At 42.7% G+C, this 15,692-nt stretch overlaps 1 protein-coding gene across 1 annotated transcript in view; it reads right to left on the bottom strand.

Annotated features, from left to right (window-relative positions):
• Positions 1 to 9,294: 9,294 nt before the first annotated feature.
• The window catches only part of LOC123067676 (fructose-bisphosphate aldolase 1, cytoplasmic-like), a 26,143-nt gene continuing 19,745 nt past the window's right edge, over positions 9,295 to 15,692 (bottom strand). The window contains exon 3 of the mRNA XM_044490373.1: positions 9,295 to 9,607. Coding sequence (XP_044346308.1) covers positions 9,295 to 9,607 — 313 coding nt within the window. The remainder of the gene's footprint in view (positions 9,608 to 15,692) is intronic.

Genomic DNA, 15,692 nt, shown 5'->3' with positions numbered 1-15,692 from the left:
GGCGCGTCCCCTCTCCTGGCCCACCCGGGTGGGTTGTACCCACCTGGTAGCCCGGCAGACCTCAATCCTGACACTATAAATTCCTATTTTCGGAGAAAAAGTGAGGGAGAAAGAATTATTGCGATCCACGAGACGGAGTCACCGCCAAGCCCTGTTCTTCCTCGGGAGGGCAGATCTGGAGTCCGTTTGGGGCTCCGAAGAGGAGGATCTTCGTTCTTCGTCATCAGCAATCCTTCTCCATCGCTAATTCCATGATGCTCCCCACTGGGAATGAGTAATTCCTTCATAGGCTCACTGGTCGGTGAGGAGTTGGATCATCATGTAGTCGAGTTAGTTTTGTTAGGGCTTGATTCCTAGTATCCACTATGTTCTTAGATTGATGTTGCTATGACTTTGCCATGCTTAATGCTTGTCACTTAGGGCCCAGGTGCCATGATTTCAGATCTGAACCGTTTATGTTATCACCATTATATCCATGTTCTAGATCTGATCTTGCAAGTTATAGTCACCTACTACGTGTTAGGATCCGACAACCCCGGGGTGACAATAACCGCGACTCTCCCGATGATGACCGTAGTTTGAGGAGTCCATGTATTCACTATGTGTTAATGCTTTGTTCCAGTTCTCTATTAAAAGGAGGCCTTAATATCCCTTAGTTTCCAATATGGACCCCGCTGCCACGGGAGGGTAGGGCAAAAGATGTCATGCAAGTTCTTTTAATAAAGCATGTATGACTATTTACGGAATACGTGCCTACATTATATCGATGAACTGGAGCTAGTGCAGTATCGCCCTATGTTATAACTGTCTCATGATGAATATCATCCAACAAGTCACCGATCCAATGCCTACGAATTTATCCTATATTGTTTCTGCTAAGTTATTACTTCTATCACTGTTACCGTTACTATTATTGCTATCACTGCTATCAAAACTATCATATTACTTTGCTACTGATTACTTGCTGCAGATACTTAATCTCCATGTGTGGTTGAATTGACAACTCAACTGCTAATACCTTCAAATATTCTTTGGCTCCCCGTCGAATCTATAAATTTCGGTTGAATACTCTACCCTGAAAACTGTTGTGATCCCCTATACTTGTGGGTTATCAGTGCTCACAATTTGGTAAGGCGGAAACTTCTTGCGCTCATGAAACTCCCGGTGGACACGAATCCAAAAGGTTGAATGCTTTTGTTTGGCGCCCATCTTGGGGTCTTGTCCAATGTCTCGGCAACACTCGCAAAGAAGCTTGTCATCGGCCGCCGTGTATGCCTTCGTGCGCTTGCTCTTGCGCTTCGGCTTCGGTCCGGCGGCTTGGTTGGCGAGCTCGTCCTCAAACAAAGGTTCCACTTCGATGTCGCACTCGTCCTCTTCCTCTTGCCCGTAGTCGTTCGGAAACTCGTGGTCAAGTGGGAAGCCGTCCAGGTCACCTGATCACGCAGGAAGGCCGCCTGATCCGGATCATAGCCAGCGGCCGGCGTGAACGCCCCGCGGCCGTCCTGGCTTTGTGTCTCGTCGGGATCGTAGCCAGCGACTGACGCACCACCCTCGAAGATGAGGTTCTGCATGTAGTCCTCATCACCGGCGGACGGCATTCCCTCAAACAGGTTGTGGGCGTCTGGGAGCACACCGGATGGCATCTGTCGCGCGCGTTTCCTCGCACCTCCGGATGACGAGCCACCGGCCACCAGTGTGGCGTTGAGGTCGATGGGCGCGGGTGTGGAAGGCGCCACCACGCTCACGTCGGGCGAGCACTCCCCGGAGAAGCGGGAGGCCTGCGGGTACACGTGGAAGTCGGGCATCCAAATGCAAGCCGACGCTCGGGGCAAGTCGAGCAGCACCATCCGAGGGAACGACGATGAGCCGGTGCTGGCTGCGGCGACGGTGGCGTTGACGAGCCGTGCTGGCTAGGGTTTAACCCTAGCATGTAGAGTGCCTCCCTTTTTGGTGCCGCGACGCGGGCGTTGGTGACCTCCTGCTGCGTGGAGGCGGCGACGGGGGCGTGCGCGGCGGCCTCATCCCTCGCGTCTGCGGTTTGCCTTCGGCCCTTCCTCTTGGCCGACTCCCTTGCCCGCTGTTCGGGCGTCAGCGCCTTATTTGGCTTAGGCGCGGCGGCAGTCTTGCACGGGGCACGAGGCTTGCCTGTCCCGGAGGGGGCGATCGTCATGCCGGACGAGGCGAGGGAGGCGAGGCCGACGGCGGCGTCGAGGTCGAGGTCGTTGTCCATGGCGGGTGTGGGGCAGGAGCGCGCGCGTGCGGGAGGGTTTTTGGGGAAAATGGTGGTGGTTGCCACCGTCCGACGGGCCCGGGGAAAGGAGTTGGCGTGCGCGCGCGCGTTCGTCTCGTGTCCGCGCCGATGCAAATCCGGCTCAAAATTGGGCCGGGAATGGGTCGGCGCGTTGGGCCGCCTTTTGTGTCCGCGCCGACCCAAACAGACGGGGGCGGACAAAATGGGTTGCCCCTTTGGAGTTGCTCTAACAATTCACTATTCATTGATGTGGATGATGTACAGATTTATATCCCTGGAATGGATGCGTCGCACAGGCGCAACGTTTACGAGAGGCACGATCTGAACGAGCGTCCGTTACATTAGGATGCAATCGTTCGGGAGAGAAACCGGCTACCGGTTCCACAAGCAGAGATTCTAATTAATTAATTCTAACAACCCCCCTAAGCGAACCGACCATTGGTTGGATGGTTAGAGGGACTGTGGTATTCCGAGCCCACCAGGATTCAAGTCCCGGTGCTCGCAATTATTTTTGGATTTATTTCAGAATTTTCGGCGATGCGCATTCAGTGGGAGGAGACGTTCCCGTCGATGATGAGGTGACTACGATGACTTCGTAAATTTTAAGATGATATGCCGGCTCAGTCTTTCGGAGGTGCTCATATGGGTAGGTGTGCGTGTGTGCGTTCATAGGGATGAGTGTATATGAGCACTTGTGTCTGTACTGTGTTAAAATAACACTACCCCTAATCTCTGCTTCATTTTTTTCTTGTAAACATCATCATCATAATTAGTCTCTTCCAAAATCCGTGTAGGAAAAATATGAGGAAATATGTACAATATGCCATTAAAACTCCATCCAGAAACTCAATGGGAAAATAAGGAGAAACTGACATATCACAATGCCTGTATTACTAATGTCTCATTAAAAACATTCCATAATAAATTATTTAGAAAAAATTATAAAGGAAAAGAGTGCAATATCAAAGATCCGAGGATCACAAACAGATTATCCCCTTAAACTTTAATGACCGGTTTGGACTAGTTTTAGAAGCTTTCGGGCATTTTTCTCCTTTTATTTTCCTATGTGTATTTATGTGTTGGTTTTGATTGGTTTTTCTTATGGGTTTTGTTTTCCTTCACCAGTTTCTTCGATTTTTCCTTTTTCCAGCACATGCCTACTTTTTAAATACACATTGTATATTTTTCATATACACTTGTAACATTTTTTTTCTATATGGTGAACAATTTATAAACACATGATGTACGTTTTTTTTTAAATGTATGTGATGAAACACTTATTGAATACTTGTTAAAACATACCCAAAACACATGTTAAACTATTTTAGTGGCATTAATGTTTTTTATAAAACTATGTGAACATTTTTTTACATTATATAAGCATTCCTTCAGAATTTAAAAAACATACTTTGTAACCCGTAAATCTTTTTCAATATTACAAACACTGTTTATACTGTGTGCACCATTTTTTACATCATATCAAACATATTTGGTCATGAACATATTTTGTAAATGCATGAAATTTTGATGAAATGCACATCCATTTATTGAACATTTTGTTTTGAAATTTCATGAAAAATTTCTTAAATGATACAACACGCTTTTTTTGAATTACGTGAGAATTTATTTTGCTTGTATAAAAACGTTTAAATGTCGCAAAAACATACTAAAAATGTGTAAATATTTTTATAAATTTCAGAAAAATCGTTTTTGAACGCTATCAATTTTTATTTATTAAAGCAAACTTATATTGCACTGCACGATTTCGCTAATGCGCAATGAACATTTAAAAAATATATAATACTTTTTTTCAGAAACGTAAATAAATGTAATAACACAAAAAAAATATAAAAGGAAATGTTTGAATCTTCTTTGACACTGGAAGCCCAAATACAGTAGATGATTCCCGATTTTGTTCAGATAAGGTTTTTTCAGAATTCCTATGCACCGCTCGTTGCGGCAAATTGCCGAGCGGACGCACAGGCGCGACTCCAGCTGGGCCGGCCCATTAGTGTAACACAGTGAAAAATCAGGGAGGGATCGAACGAGCGACCTCTTGTTGCTTATGCGCGAGCCTAGCCAACAGGTTAGATGAGCTTCTTTGTTCTCAATGGCGCGCTAAGCTAAAGGAAATATAGACCCGAGCATTTTGTCAAATTCTGAACGCGAACATTATTTTGTAAATATTTTTTTAAAGCGAACACTTTTCAACTTTGAGAAGAAGAAAAAAAAGCACGAACATCTCTTGAATATCCGAACAATCTTTTGATAAACTGAACACTTTTTTGAAAATCACAAACATTATTGAATATGTGAACAAATTTTAGTTAAAGGCAACATTTTTTGAAACTCTGAACAATAATTCGGAAATCCGAATAGTTTTGGAATCCGTCAACAGTTTTTGAAACAAGAACATTTTTTTCAAACTCAGAACAAAATTTGAAAATGAAAGCATTATTTAATTTTCAAACATTTTTTGAGAAATATGAAGAGTTTTATCAAATCAAGAACATTTTTTAGAACTGTTATAATTCGTTAGCATTTTTAAAGAAATTCAACCATTTTTTTAAACTCCCAAACAAAGTTAGAAACAGACACATTCTTGAAAATGGCGAACAAAATTTGAAATAGAAATTTTTTTGAAGCTACCGAACAAAACTGGAAAACACGAACATTTTTCTTAAATTTGCGAATGAATTTTGAAAGAGGAACGTTTTTTAAAACTCCTATTTTTTTTGAAAAGATGAACATTTTTTAAATTTTGTGAACAAAATTTGAGAACTATGAATATTTTGTATTTGTGAACAAAATTTGAGAACTAGAATAAATTTTTGAAAGAAAGGATTTAAAATTTAGAACCTTTTTAGAAATCTCAACAAGTTTGGAAATTTAAACATTTTTTCAATACATGAACAATATTTATAAAAACCGGAACATATTTTTAAAAAGTTAGAAAAAAATTCAATAAGCGAAGACTTTTTTAAAATTTCGAATATTTTTGACATGCAAACAAAATTTGAATAGTTTGAACCTTTTTAAAATTATGAAAAATGAAAAAGTGAAGATGAGGAAAAATAAAGAAAAGAAACTGAAAGAAAAAAGGTGAAAAGAAAACTTGAAAAAATAGAAAAGGAATGAAAAGGAAAAGATAGAGAAGAAAAAATAAACAGGAAAAACGAAAAATAAAAACGAAAAACGAAAAAAAAACAGAAAAAAAAGTGTTACGAAGCTCCTAGAAGGTTCCCAAAACTGGAGAAAACCGGCTGGGTACAAGCGAGAAGGTTCCTAAAACCGGAATCTTCGACACATTTTACGTGCCGGCCCAGGCGCGAACCCTCGATCGATCTTCCTGTGGGTCCGGCCGACAACTTGCCGCAGCGAGCGGCAAATAGGATATTCCAGCAAATTTTGTTCTGATACGTTTTTTTTAGAAGATTTTGTTCTGATACGTGGTCGAGTACATAAAAATCCGATAGAATTAGCCCATACCTCTAGTGAAGGCCCTTATGGGACCTCCTATTTGGCGCTTCAGGAAACGGGGAGCTACGTTAGAGCCCACGCGTTCATGCAAGTGTGCCGGCCCATTTAGATTTCTCTTTTTTTCCCTGGTTCGCTCGATCACATTTGGGGAAAAAAACAAAAAAAAACAACGAATTCGCAAAAAAATCAAAACATCATGAATCCAAGAAAACAAATCATGAACTTGAAAAGAAGTTTATCTGTTTAGAAAAGTTCATCAAAGTTTTAAAAAAGGACATCAAATTTGAAAAAAAGTTCATCGAATTGAAAAAATTCATCAAATTTGAAAAAAAAAGTTCAATAAATTTTAAAAAGTATATCAAACTAGAAAAGGTTCATTGAATTTTAAAAATTTTCATCGGATTTCAAAAGGTTCATCAAATTTAAAAAAAGTTCATCCGAAATGAGGAATAGTTCATCTAATTTTTAAAAGGTTCATCAATTTGTGAAAAAAAGTTCACAATTTTTATGTAAAACCGCACTTTTAAGAAAACAAGGAAAAAGAAAAAGGAAAGAAAAAAGAAAAGAAAAAGGAAAAGAACAAACGAAACTTTAAAACGAAACAAAAGAAAATAACGAAGTAAGTTTGCAGAAGAGCGTGATAAGCCCCGGTGGTTGCTGCGCTTCATTTGGACGGATGAGGTCACGAGTTCGATCCCGTCGCAACACCTTTCTTTTCAAAAAGTTGACGGGAGAAAAAAAGGAGAATGGTCGGCCCAGAGGGGAGCAGTAGTGGGCGCCCGTTTGTGAATTTCGAATATGGCGCGCTCTCAGCCGCCGCCACGTGTCATGCTCTGGGCGCTCCCTCTGTTTTTGTTTTTCCTTCTTTTTAAATGTTTTTTTTTGGGTTTTTTGGATTTTCGGTTTTTCATCGGTCTTTCTTAGCTTTTGGACAAAAAAATTGGCTGGCTTTTGCACTAATTCGCCGGATTCGAGGTCTAGACTTGATCCTCTGTGACATGTTTTTCGCCCAAACTAGACTTGGCACTGGTGCTTGGAAAAGTATGGCATGCTTCTCCTCGGTATGATCTAACATCATGGGTGAGGAAGGAGCAGCGGGTCATGATTCGTCGCGACATGTTGACGAGGGGTCAAAACTTCAATTCGCCCCAACTGGCCGGTCGAGACGGAGCAGGGGTGTTCTGGCGCAGAACGACGCCGATGTCGATCTGATCTTTGGCCGCAAATGCCATTGCACCGTTGCGACTACTCAGAGGGACCTGCATGGGGCCACCAATGATGGAGTCAAATCCAATGGATCTCATGTAGGGGGTCCCAAGCTAGTAGCCTTGGTATGATGGTAACAGGTGACATGAGGATTTATCCAGGTTCGGGCTCTCTCGAAGAGATAATACCCTACGTCATGCTTGATTGTATCGGTTTCGGGGGAGTACAAGTTACACGTTGATCTATCTACCACGAGGTCATATGCGTATGAGATTGTTCTCTATGGTTCTTCACCTCTCAGTTTATATAGTTACCGGGGATGGCTAAGGTTTACACATAGGCCAGTTACATCTAGGGGTAATAGTGACGAAGACAACCTCTAGTTCTCGGAGTATGCGCCAAGTCTTCAAAAGATACCATTTTGGCGATTCTGGGCCCGACGAACGTGGCCCACTGGTTGATCATTATTGGGGTCGTCGGCTCGTCCCATATGGTCGGGAGCAGACGTGTCAAGCACCCCCTAGTCCAGGACACCATCAGGTGGCCGGTGGGGTGGTGTGCGACGGGGCCACAGTGGCCGCCGCCGCTGCGGTGTAGCCGCCAGGTTGGGGTTGAGAGGTGCTCATTTCAAAAACATTGTGTGCCCTAACTGGATCTAATAATTTGTGAGAGTGAAGTTGGGCTTTTTATGCCACTGTTGTTCTCTTTGAATGTTATCTCAACCAAACATAGTGTCGATGCAAAGGTGTGTATATTTATTAGCCTATTCATCCTTTTCTCCTATTTGTTCATGGCGTAAAATCATAGTCCTGTGATCTAAAGTCATACAATTACTCACTCCGTTGTAGTTGAGACACTTATTTTAGGACGGATGGAGTACTTTTTTGTTCTGTTGTTGTTTTTGTGCAAAACATCTATCTTGCTTATGGGGTTTTTTTTTTCTTTCTGGAAAGGTCATACCGGTTTCGAGTTCTCTCCTGTGAAATTTTTTAGTTGGATCAAGATGGTTTTAGGAGGAATTCGCAGGTAGGTTTATGTTCCCTTGTGGATGAAAAGGTACATGTATATACTATATGATTGTGGTGAGCTTACTGTTTTGTTTGGGGGTTGATTGGTTCACTCTTTTCCTTTCATGCATGTGATTCCTATGTTGTAGGCTCGGGTGCTCTGTTTTTTAGATGATCAGATGAAGGGGTTTCCTCTCGTGGTGTTGGTCCGATAGAGAAAGAGATCTTTGTTTGCATTAGTATTGGACTATTGGTGGTGTCACTGTCCCAATTCTATTATTAGTCATCGAGCAAGATGATTCAGAAGAACTTATGCTTTCAGTAAGACGTTCGTGTTTGAGTTATTCGCTATATATATGTAGACAATTTTCCACCAGGAACGGATTATCATGTTTTGCGTTATGTACTGACAAAATATTCTTACATGGGGTCTGGCATCATCTGCTAGCCTTTAATTTAGTGTTTTTGAATAACTTTCCATTCGTTTCAAATTTGTCTTTGGTACAAAGCTGCAGAGTGAATACACAGTCTCGTGCCCAAGGGCTTACTTTCCAAATTTCAGCAGCTGGTGTCTGAAGGTCATGTATGTCTCTTTTAGATTAGCCCTGCCAAAAGGCAGGTCCGGTTCATGTACCATAGATTTGAATTGCGTTTATTACTTCATGGCACTGTCAAACCTGTAGATGTTGTGCCCGAGTGTTTTCCTCTGTAATTTACAGGCCTTTCAGGTCAAGATTCAACTGATCGATGGATTTGCTGGATGAGGACGTCGATTGGAATCTGCTGCTGTGTCGATACCGCCTTCAAATCTGTTCCTAAATATAAGTGGAATTTCTAGACTTATATTTAGGAACGGAGAAGAAGGAAGTGGCAGTATTTTTGCCTTCATTATCAAAGAGTCGATGCTAGGAGAAACTTGTTTAGTAGCTGAATCGTAATCTTTGAAAGTCGTGCATCAAACCGAGGAAGGAAATTCCAGATGGCTCAGCGCAAACACTTTTCATGAATGAAACTTATCGATAGCCATTTGACAGTTTAAACCATGAGGAACAAAGAAAGAAAAAGTGACGGAACACATGTGTACTCAGCATATGACAGGTTTTAACATTGTATGAGCAGGTAAATTACAGGACCATGGAACAAAAACCTGCTCCAATATACGATACGCAGCACCCGATTTCCAGGGTACTTCAACTCCAAAAAGAAACTACTATGGTATTATGAAGACACAAGTTCCATATTATTAAAAACGATGTTCGATATCCGAGGATATATCAGGAATCAGAAAACCAAACAATGATACTGGTAAGCGGGACGCCCAAACGGGCCACAACGCCGGAGGCAGATAGATCAGTACTTGTAGTCCTTGAAGTGGAGGCGCTCGGAGGCGCCCTCGCCGAGGGTGGCATCGCCCTTGTAGGTGCCGAGGGTGGCCTCAGAGTTGGCCTTGCACCTCACCAGGAATGTCGCCCTGGCCTTCTCCTCGTTCTCCCTCTTGCCAGACCAGGCCTTGAGGGTGCTCTGCTGGAGGGCACGCCCGAAGGAGAAGGACATGTTCCAAGGCTTCTTGGTCTGGAGCTTGTTCATGGCGTTCAGGTTCAGGGTTGCCTCCTCCTCGCTCTGCCCACCAGGAAGGAAGACAATGGCGGGGTCGGCAGCGGTCCTTGTTGAAGGTTAAAACAGCACTAACTTGACGAAATATCGTTCTAGTTTTGATGTGTAGGTAAGAACGGTTCTTGCTCAGCCCGTAGCAGCCACGTAAAACTTGCAACAACAAAGTAGAGGACGTCTAACTTGTTTTTCCAGGACATGTTGTGATGTGATATGGTCAAGACATGATGCTATATTTTATTGTATGAGATGATCATGTTTTGTAACGGAGTTATCGGCAACTGGCAGGAGCCGTATGGTTGTCGCTTTATTGTATGCAATGCAATCGCCCTGTAATTGCTTTACTTTATCACTAAGCGGTAGCGATAGTTGTAGAAGCAATAGTTGGCGAGACGACAACGATGCTACGATGGAGATCAAGGTGTCGCGCCGGTAACGATGGTGATCATGACGGTGCTTTGGAGATGGAGATTAAAGGCACAAGATGATGATGGCCATATCATATCACTTATATTGATTGCATGTGATGTTTATCCTTTATGCATCTTATTCTGCTTTGATTGATGGTAGCATTATAAGATGATCTCTCACTAGATTTCAAGGTATAAGTGTTCTCCCTGAGTATGCACCGTTGCCAAAGTTCGTCGTGCCGAGACACCACGTGATGATCGGGTGTGATAAGCTCTACGTTCATATACAACGGGCGCAAGTCAGTTTTGCACACGCAGAAATACTCGGGTTAAACTTGACGAGCATAGCATATGCAGATATGGCCTCGGAACACTGAGACCGAAAGGTCGAGCGTGAATCATATATTAGATATGATCAATATAGTGATATTCACCATTGAAAACTACTCCATCTCACGTGATGATCGGTCATGGTTTAGTTGATATGGATCACGTGATCACTTAGATGATTAGAGGAATGTCTATCTAAGTGGGAGTTCTTAAGTAATTTGATTAACTGAACTTTAATTTATCATGAACTTAGTACCTGATAGTATTTTGCATATCTATGTTGTAGATCAATAGCTCGCGTTTAGCTCCCCTGTTTCATTTTTGATATGTTCCTAGAGAAAACTAAGTTGAAAGATGTTAGTAGCAATGATGTGGATTGGATCCGTGATATGAGGATTATCCTCATTGCTGCACAGAAAAATTATGTCCTTGATGCACCGCTAGGTGACAGACCGATTGCAGGAGCAGATGCAAATGTTATGAATGTTTGGCAAGCTCGATATGATGACTACTTGATAGTTTAGTGCACCATGCTTTACGGCTTAGAATCGGGGCTCCAAAGACGTTTTGACTGCCACAGAGCATATGAGATGTTCCAAGAGTTGAAATTAGTATTTCAGACTCATGCCCATGTCGAAAGGTATGAGACTCTTGACAAATACTTTGCCTACAAGATGGAGGAGAATAGCTCAGCTAGTGAGCATGTGCTCAGAATGTCTGAGTACTACAATCACTTGAATCAAGTGGGAGTTAATCTTCCAGCTAATATAGTGATTGATAGAGTTCTCTAGTCACTATCACCAAGTTACTAGAACTTCGTGATGAACTATAATATGCAAGGGATAACGGAAATGATTCCCAAGCTCTTCGTGATGCTGAAAATCGACGAAGGTAGAAATCAAGAAAAGCATCAAGTGTTGATGGTTGACAAGACCACTAGTTTTAAGAAAAGGGCAAAGGGAAGAGGGGGAACTTCAAGAAGAACGGCAAGCAAGTTACTGCTCAAGTGAAGAAGCCCAAGTCTGGACCTAACCCTGAGACTAAGTGCTTCTACTGCAAAAGGACTGGTCACTGGAAGCACAATTGCCCCAAGTATTTGGCGGATAAGAGGGATGGCAAAGTGAACAAAGGTATATTTGATATACATGTTATTGATGTGTACTTTACTAGTGTTTATAGCAACCCCTTAATATTTGATAGTAGTTCAGTTGCTAAGATTAGTAACTCGAAACGGGAGTTGCAGAATGAACAGAAACTAGTTAAGGGCGAGGTGACGATGTGTGTTGGAAATAGTTCCAAGATTGATATGATCATCATCGCACACTCCCTATACTTTCGGGATTAGTGTTGAACCTAAATAAGTGTTATTTGGTGTTTGCGTTGAGCATGAATATGATTTGATCATGTTTATTGCAATACGGTTATTCATTTAAGTTAGAGAATAATTGTTGTTCTATTTACATGAATAAAACCTTCTATGGTCATACACCCAATGAAAAATGGTTTGTTGGTTCTCGATCGTAGTGATACACATATTCATAATATTGAAGCCAAAAGATGCAAAGTTAATAATGATAGTGCACCTTATTTGTGGCACTGCCGTTTATGTCATATTAGTGTAAACCACATGAAGAAACTCCATGCTGATGGGATTTTGGAATCACTTGATGCTTGCGAACCATGCATTATGGGCAAGATGACTAAGACATCGTTCTCCGGAACAATTGAGCGAGCAACTGAATTATTGGAAATAATACATACTGATGTATGTGATCTGATGAGTGTGTCACGCCCAATATGCGACCCTAACCAAAAGGAACTCGAAGGTCCCACCAAGGATAGACCCGCATATTGAAACGCTTTTGCAAGGTGGATACCATTACATCAACATTACATAATAGATGGGGATACATACAAGAGGCATACAATGCCACACGAATACAACATCACATTATATTAGGGCATCATCCGACTACGGATGAAACACAAACGAAACTCAAACGACATCCACCCTGCTAGCCCAGGCTGCCGACCTGGAACCTATCCCCTGAACGAAGAAGCAGAAGAAGAACTTAACGCAAGTAAGCATCGCTCTCGCGTCATGATCATCGCATAACCTGTACCTGCAACTGTTGTTGTAGTAATCTGTGAGCCACGAGGACTCAGCAATCCCATTACCATGGGTATCAACACTAGCAAAGATTAAAGGGAAAAGAAGGGGTAAAGTGGTGAGGCTGCAGCAGCGACTAAGCATGATATGGTGGCTAACATACACAAATAAGAGCAAGAAGAGAGCAAAAGGAACGGTCGCGAAGCTAGCAATGATCAAGAAGTGATCCTGAACTCCTACTCATGTCAAACATAACCCAGAAACCGTGTTCACTTCCCGGACTCTGCCGAAAAGAGACCATCACGGCTACACACACGGTTGATGCGTTTTAATTCGGATCTGGTATCAAGTTATCTACCACCGGACATTAACAAATTCCCATCTGACTATAACCCCAGGCACAGCTTTCAAAAGATTATACCCTGCAGGGGTGTCCCAACTTAGCCCATGATAAGCTCTCGCGATCAACGAAGGATATACCTTCTCCTAGGAAGACCCGATCAGACTCGGAATCCCGGTTTACAAGACATTTCGACAATGGTAAAACAAGACCAGCAAGACCTCCCGATGCACCGACAATCCCGATAGGAGCTGCACATATCTCGTTCTCAGGGCAACACCGGATGAACACTACGTACAACTAAAACCAGACCTCGAGTTTCCCCGAGGTGGCGCTGCAAGTGGCTCTGGTTCGGACCAACACTTAGACAAGCATTGGCCCGGGGGGGCTGTAATAAAGATGACCCTCGAGAGGGCGACTCCCAAGGGAAAAGGTAGGTGGTGGTGAGGCAAATGGTAAAACCAATGTTGGGCCTTGCTGGAGGAGTTTTATTCAAAGCGAACTGTCAAGGGGGTCCCATAAATCATCCGACTGCGTAAGGAACGCAAAATCCGGGAACATAACACCGGTATGACGGAAACTAGGGCGGCAAGAGTGGAACAAAACACCAGGCAAAAGGCCGAGCCTTCCACCCTTTACCAAGTATATAGATGCATTAATAATAATATAAGAGATATTGTGATATCTCAACCAAAATCCTGTCCACCATGGAGCAATCTTCAACTTCACCTGCAACTAGCCATGCTATAAGAGGGGCTGATCAAAGCGGTAACATAGCCAAGCAATGGTTTGCTAGGAAGGGTGTCAAAGGTTAGAGGTTCATGGCAATCTGGGAGGCTTGAAGAGTAAAAGATAGGTAATGTAGCATAGCGATAGAACGAAGCAACTAGCATAGCAATGATAGTAGTGATATCCAGGGTAGCGGCCATCTTGCCTGAAATCCCGCAAGGAAGAAGAATGAGTCCATGAAGAAGACGAATGGATGAAGCCGAACCAAGCGTAGACGAACGAATCCTCACGATCGCAACGAAACGGAACTATCGAGAAGAAGCACACAACATAGTAAACACACCACACATGAACAAGACATGATGCACAAACAAGCATGATGCAAGTCAAGACTACATGAAGCTACTCATGGCAAGAGATGATGCAAACAAGAGCAACACATCAAGGCAAGTTTAAATGAGGCCGGGAACAACATATAACAATTCCGGTAAGTCCTCATATGCAAATTTCGAAGTTGGTACAGATCTGAATAAACCTTATGTTCAAGTTGTTAAACACCAAGTTAAGATGCACCAAGATGATCTACACGAGATTCTAGTCAAGTTACATATAAAGTTTATTTAGTTCGGAGCTACGACCTAGAAGATATGAGCAAAACAAGTAAAACATGGCATTGATGCGAAATGCACCCAAACATCAAGCAAACACCTCAAAACATGGATGCAACATGATAATATGAAACTACATGCAAAATCTTTCATATATAGCACACTCAAAACGGAGCAACGGTTCAACATACACACACTATACAAGTTATAGCAACAATCTGTCCAAAACAGCAACTAGGCATATTGCAAGCATCAAAACAACATGCTACAGGACCTCAACCAGAAAACAAAAGGCATGGGCATGATGTACAGGTAAAGCATAACAAAACATGAACACTGAGCTATCTCCATAAATCACTAGAACATGCTCAAACACACATGGTAAGATTGCAAATAATATCAGTTTCAGACTTTGCAGAAAATAACATCAGGTTGCAATGTTCAGAGCTATCAAACAACATGTTACAGGAACTTAACATGGCAAACAAAGGCATGTCATGAATCTACTAATTTCATAGATCAAAAGTCCCTTACTGACCATGAGCCAAAAAGGATCAGAAAATATGATGGCACCCACGTAAACATAGCAAGTTATATTACAGATTCAAACATGGTAGAAACAGAATTATGAAGGCATGTTGGTGAGCTTGTACCACTCACCATAGAGCAATAAATGGCATGGCAAGGCAACCAACAGTAAGAAGACATATTTGTGAAGCTAAGAATGTCAAGAGCAAGTTCATAGCATGCAAGGATCAACTACAACAACCTTGGCAAAATTGAATAACATGTAAACAATCTGCCAGGAAACATTTTGAAGCAAAAGTAGAGCACGATAATGACATGCTAGACTACTCCATAATTGTAACCAAGGGCATGAATGGATAGAGAACAACCATATGTTCAAAACATCCTTACTGACGTATCTCAAGTTATGCATGGATCTCTCTGTACCATCATGTTTACGTGGCATCAAAATAACAACAAAACAGGGACTAAAACAGCAACATTACGAAGCCTAGTTTGCATGCTTGTGCTAGTCACCACATTGATCACAAAAATACATGGTAAGCACCTCTGTAAAGAAGGCATGGCATAGTTCAAAACACATGTAGGCATCAACCTCATAGGATGCACACATCAATCATGGCAAAAATGACAAAAGAGCATGTTCTGTTAACAGACAGCAGAAAACATCATGAAGCACTCTTACAATGATGATTCAGGCATCAATATGACCTCAAATGAATATGATGCAGTGGAATGAAATGATGTACTCGTTGAGACGAACAATTTGACATATTACATGCACAAAACGGAGCTACGAATGCAGAGATATGATGCGTTGAACATGGCATGATAATGTAAATGATTACGGGACGGGCAAAATCGGGGAAGGGGAGAAGTCAACCTCGTGATCCAGATCGGGCACGGACTTCGAGGCGCCGGAGAACTCGCCGGAGCACGGGGAATGGCCGACGGAGGCGGATCGAGCCCTCCCGCGGCTGGATTCGGTCGGGGAGGAGGAGGCGCGGACGGCAAGGGCGAGCCGGCGGCGACGCTCGGTCAGGCCGGGCGGCGCGGCCGCGGCAGGAGACGGTGCGGGAGGC

The sequence above is a fragment of the Triticum aestivum genome, chromosome 3B (genome assembly GCF_018294505.1).
Source record: "Triticum aestivum cultivar Chinese Spring chromosome 3B, IWGSC CS RefSeq v2.1, whole genome shotgun sequence".
NCBI classification, from domain to species: Eukaryota; Viridiplantae; Streptophyta; class Magnoliopsida; order Poales; family Poaceae; genus Triticum; species Triticum aestivum.
Note: the sequence above shows the minus strand (reverse complement) of the source record. Positions and strands in the feature narration are given on the sequence as shown.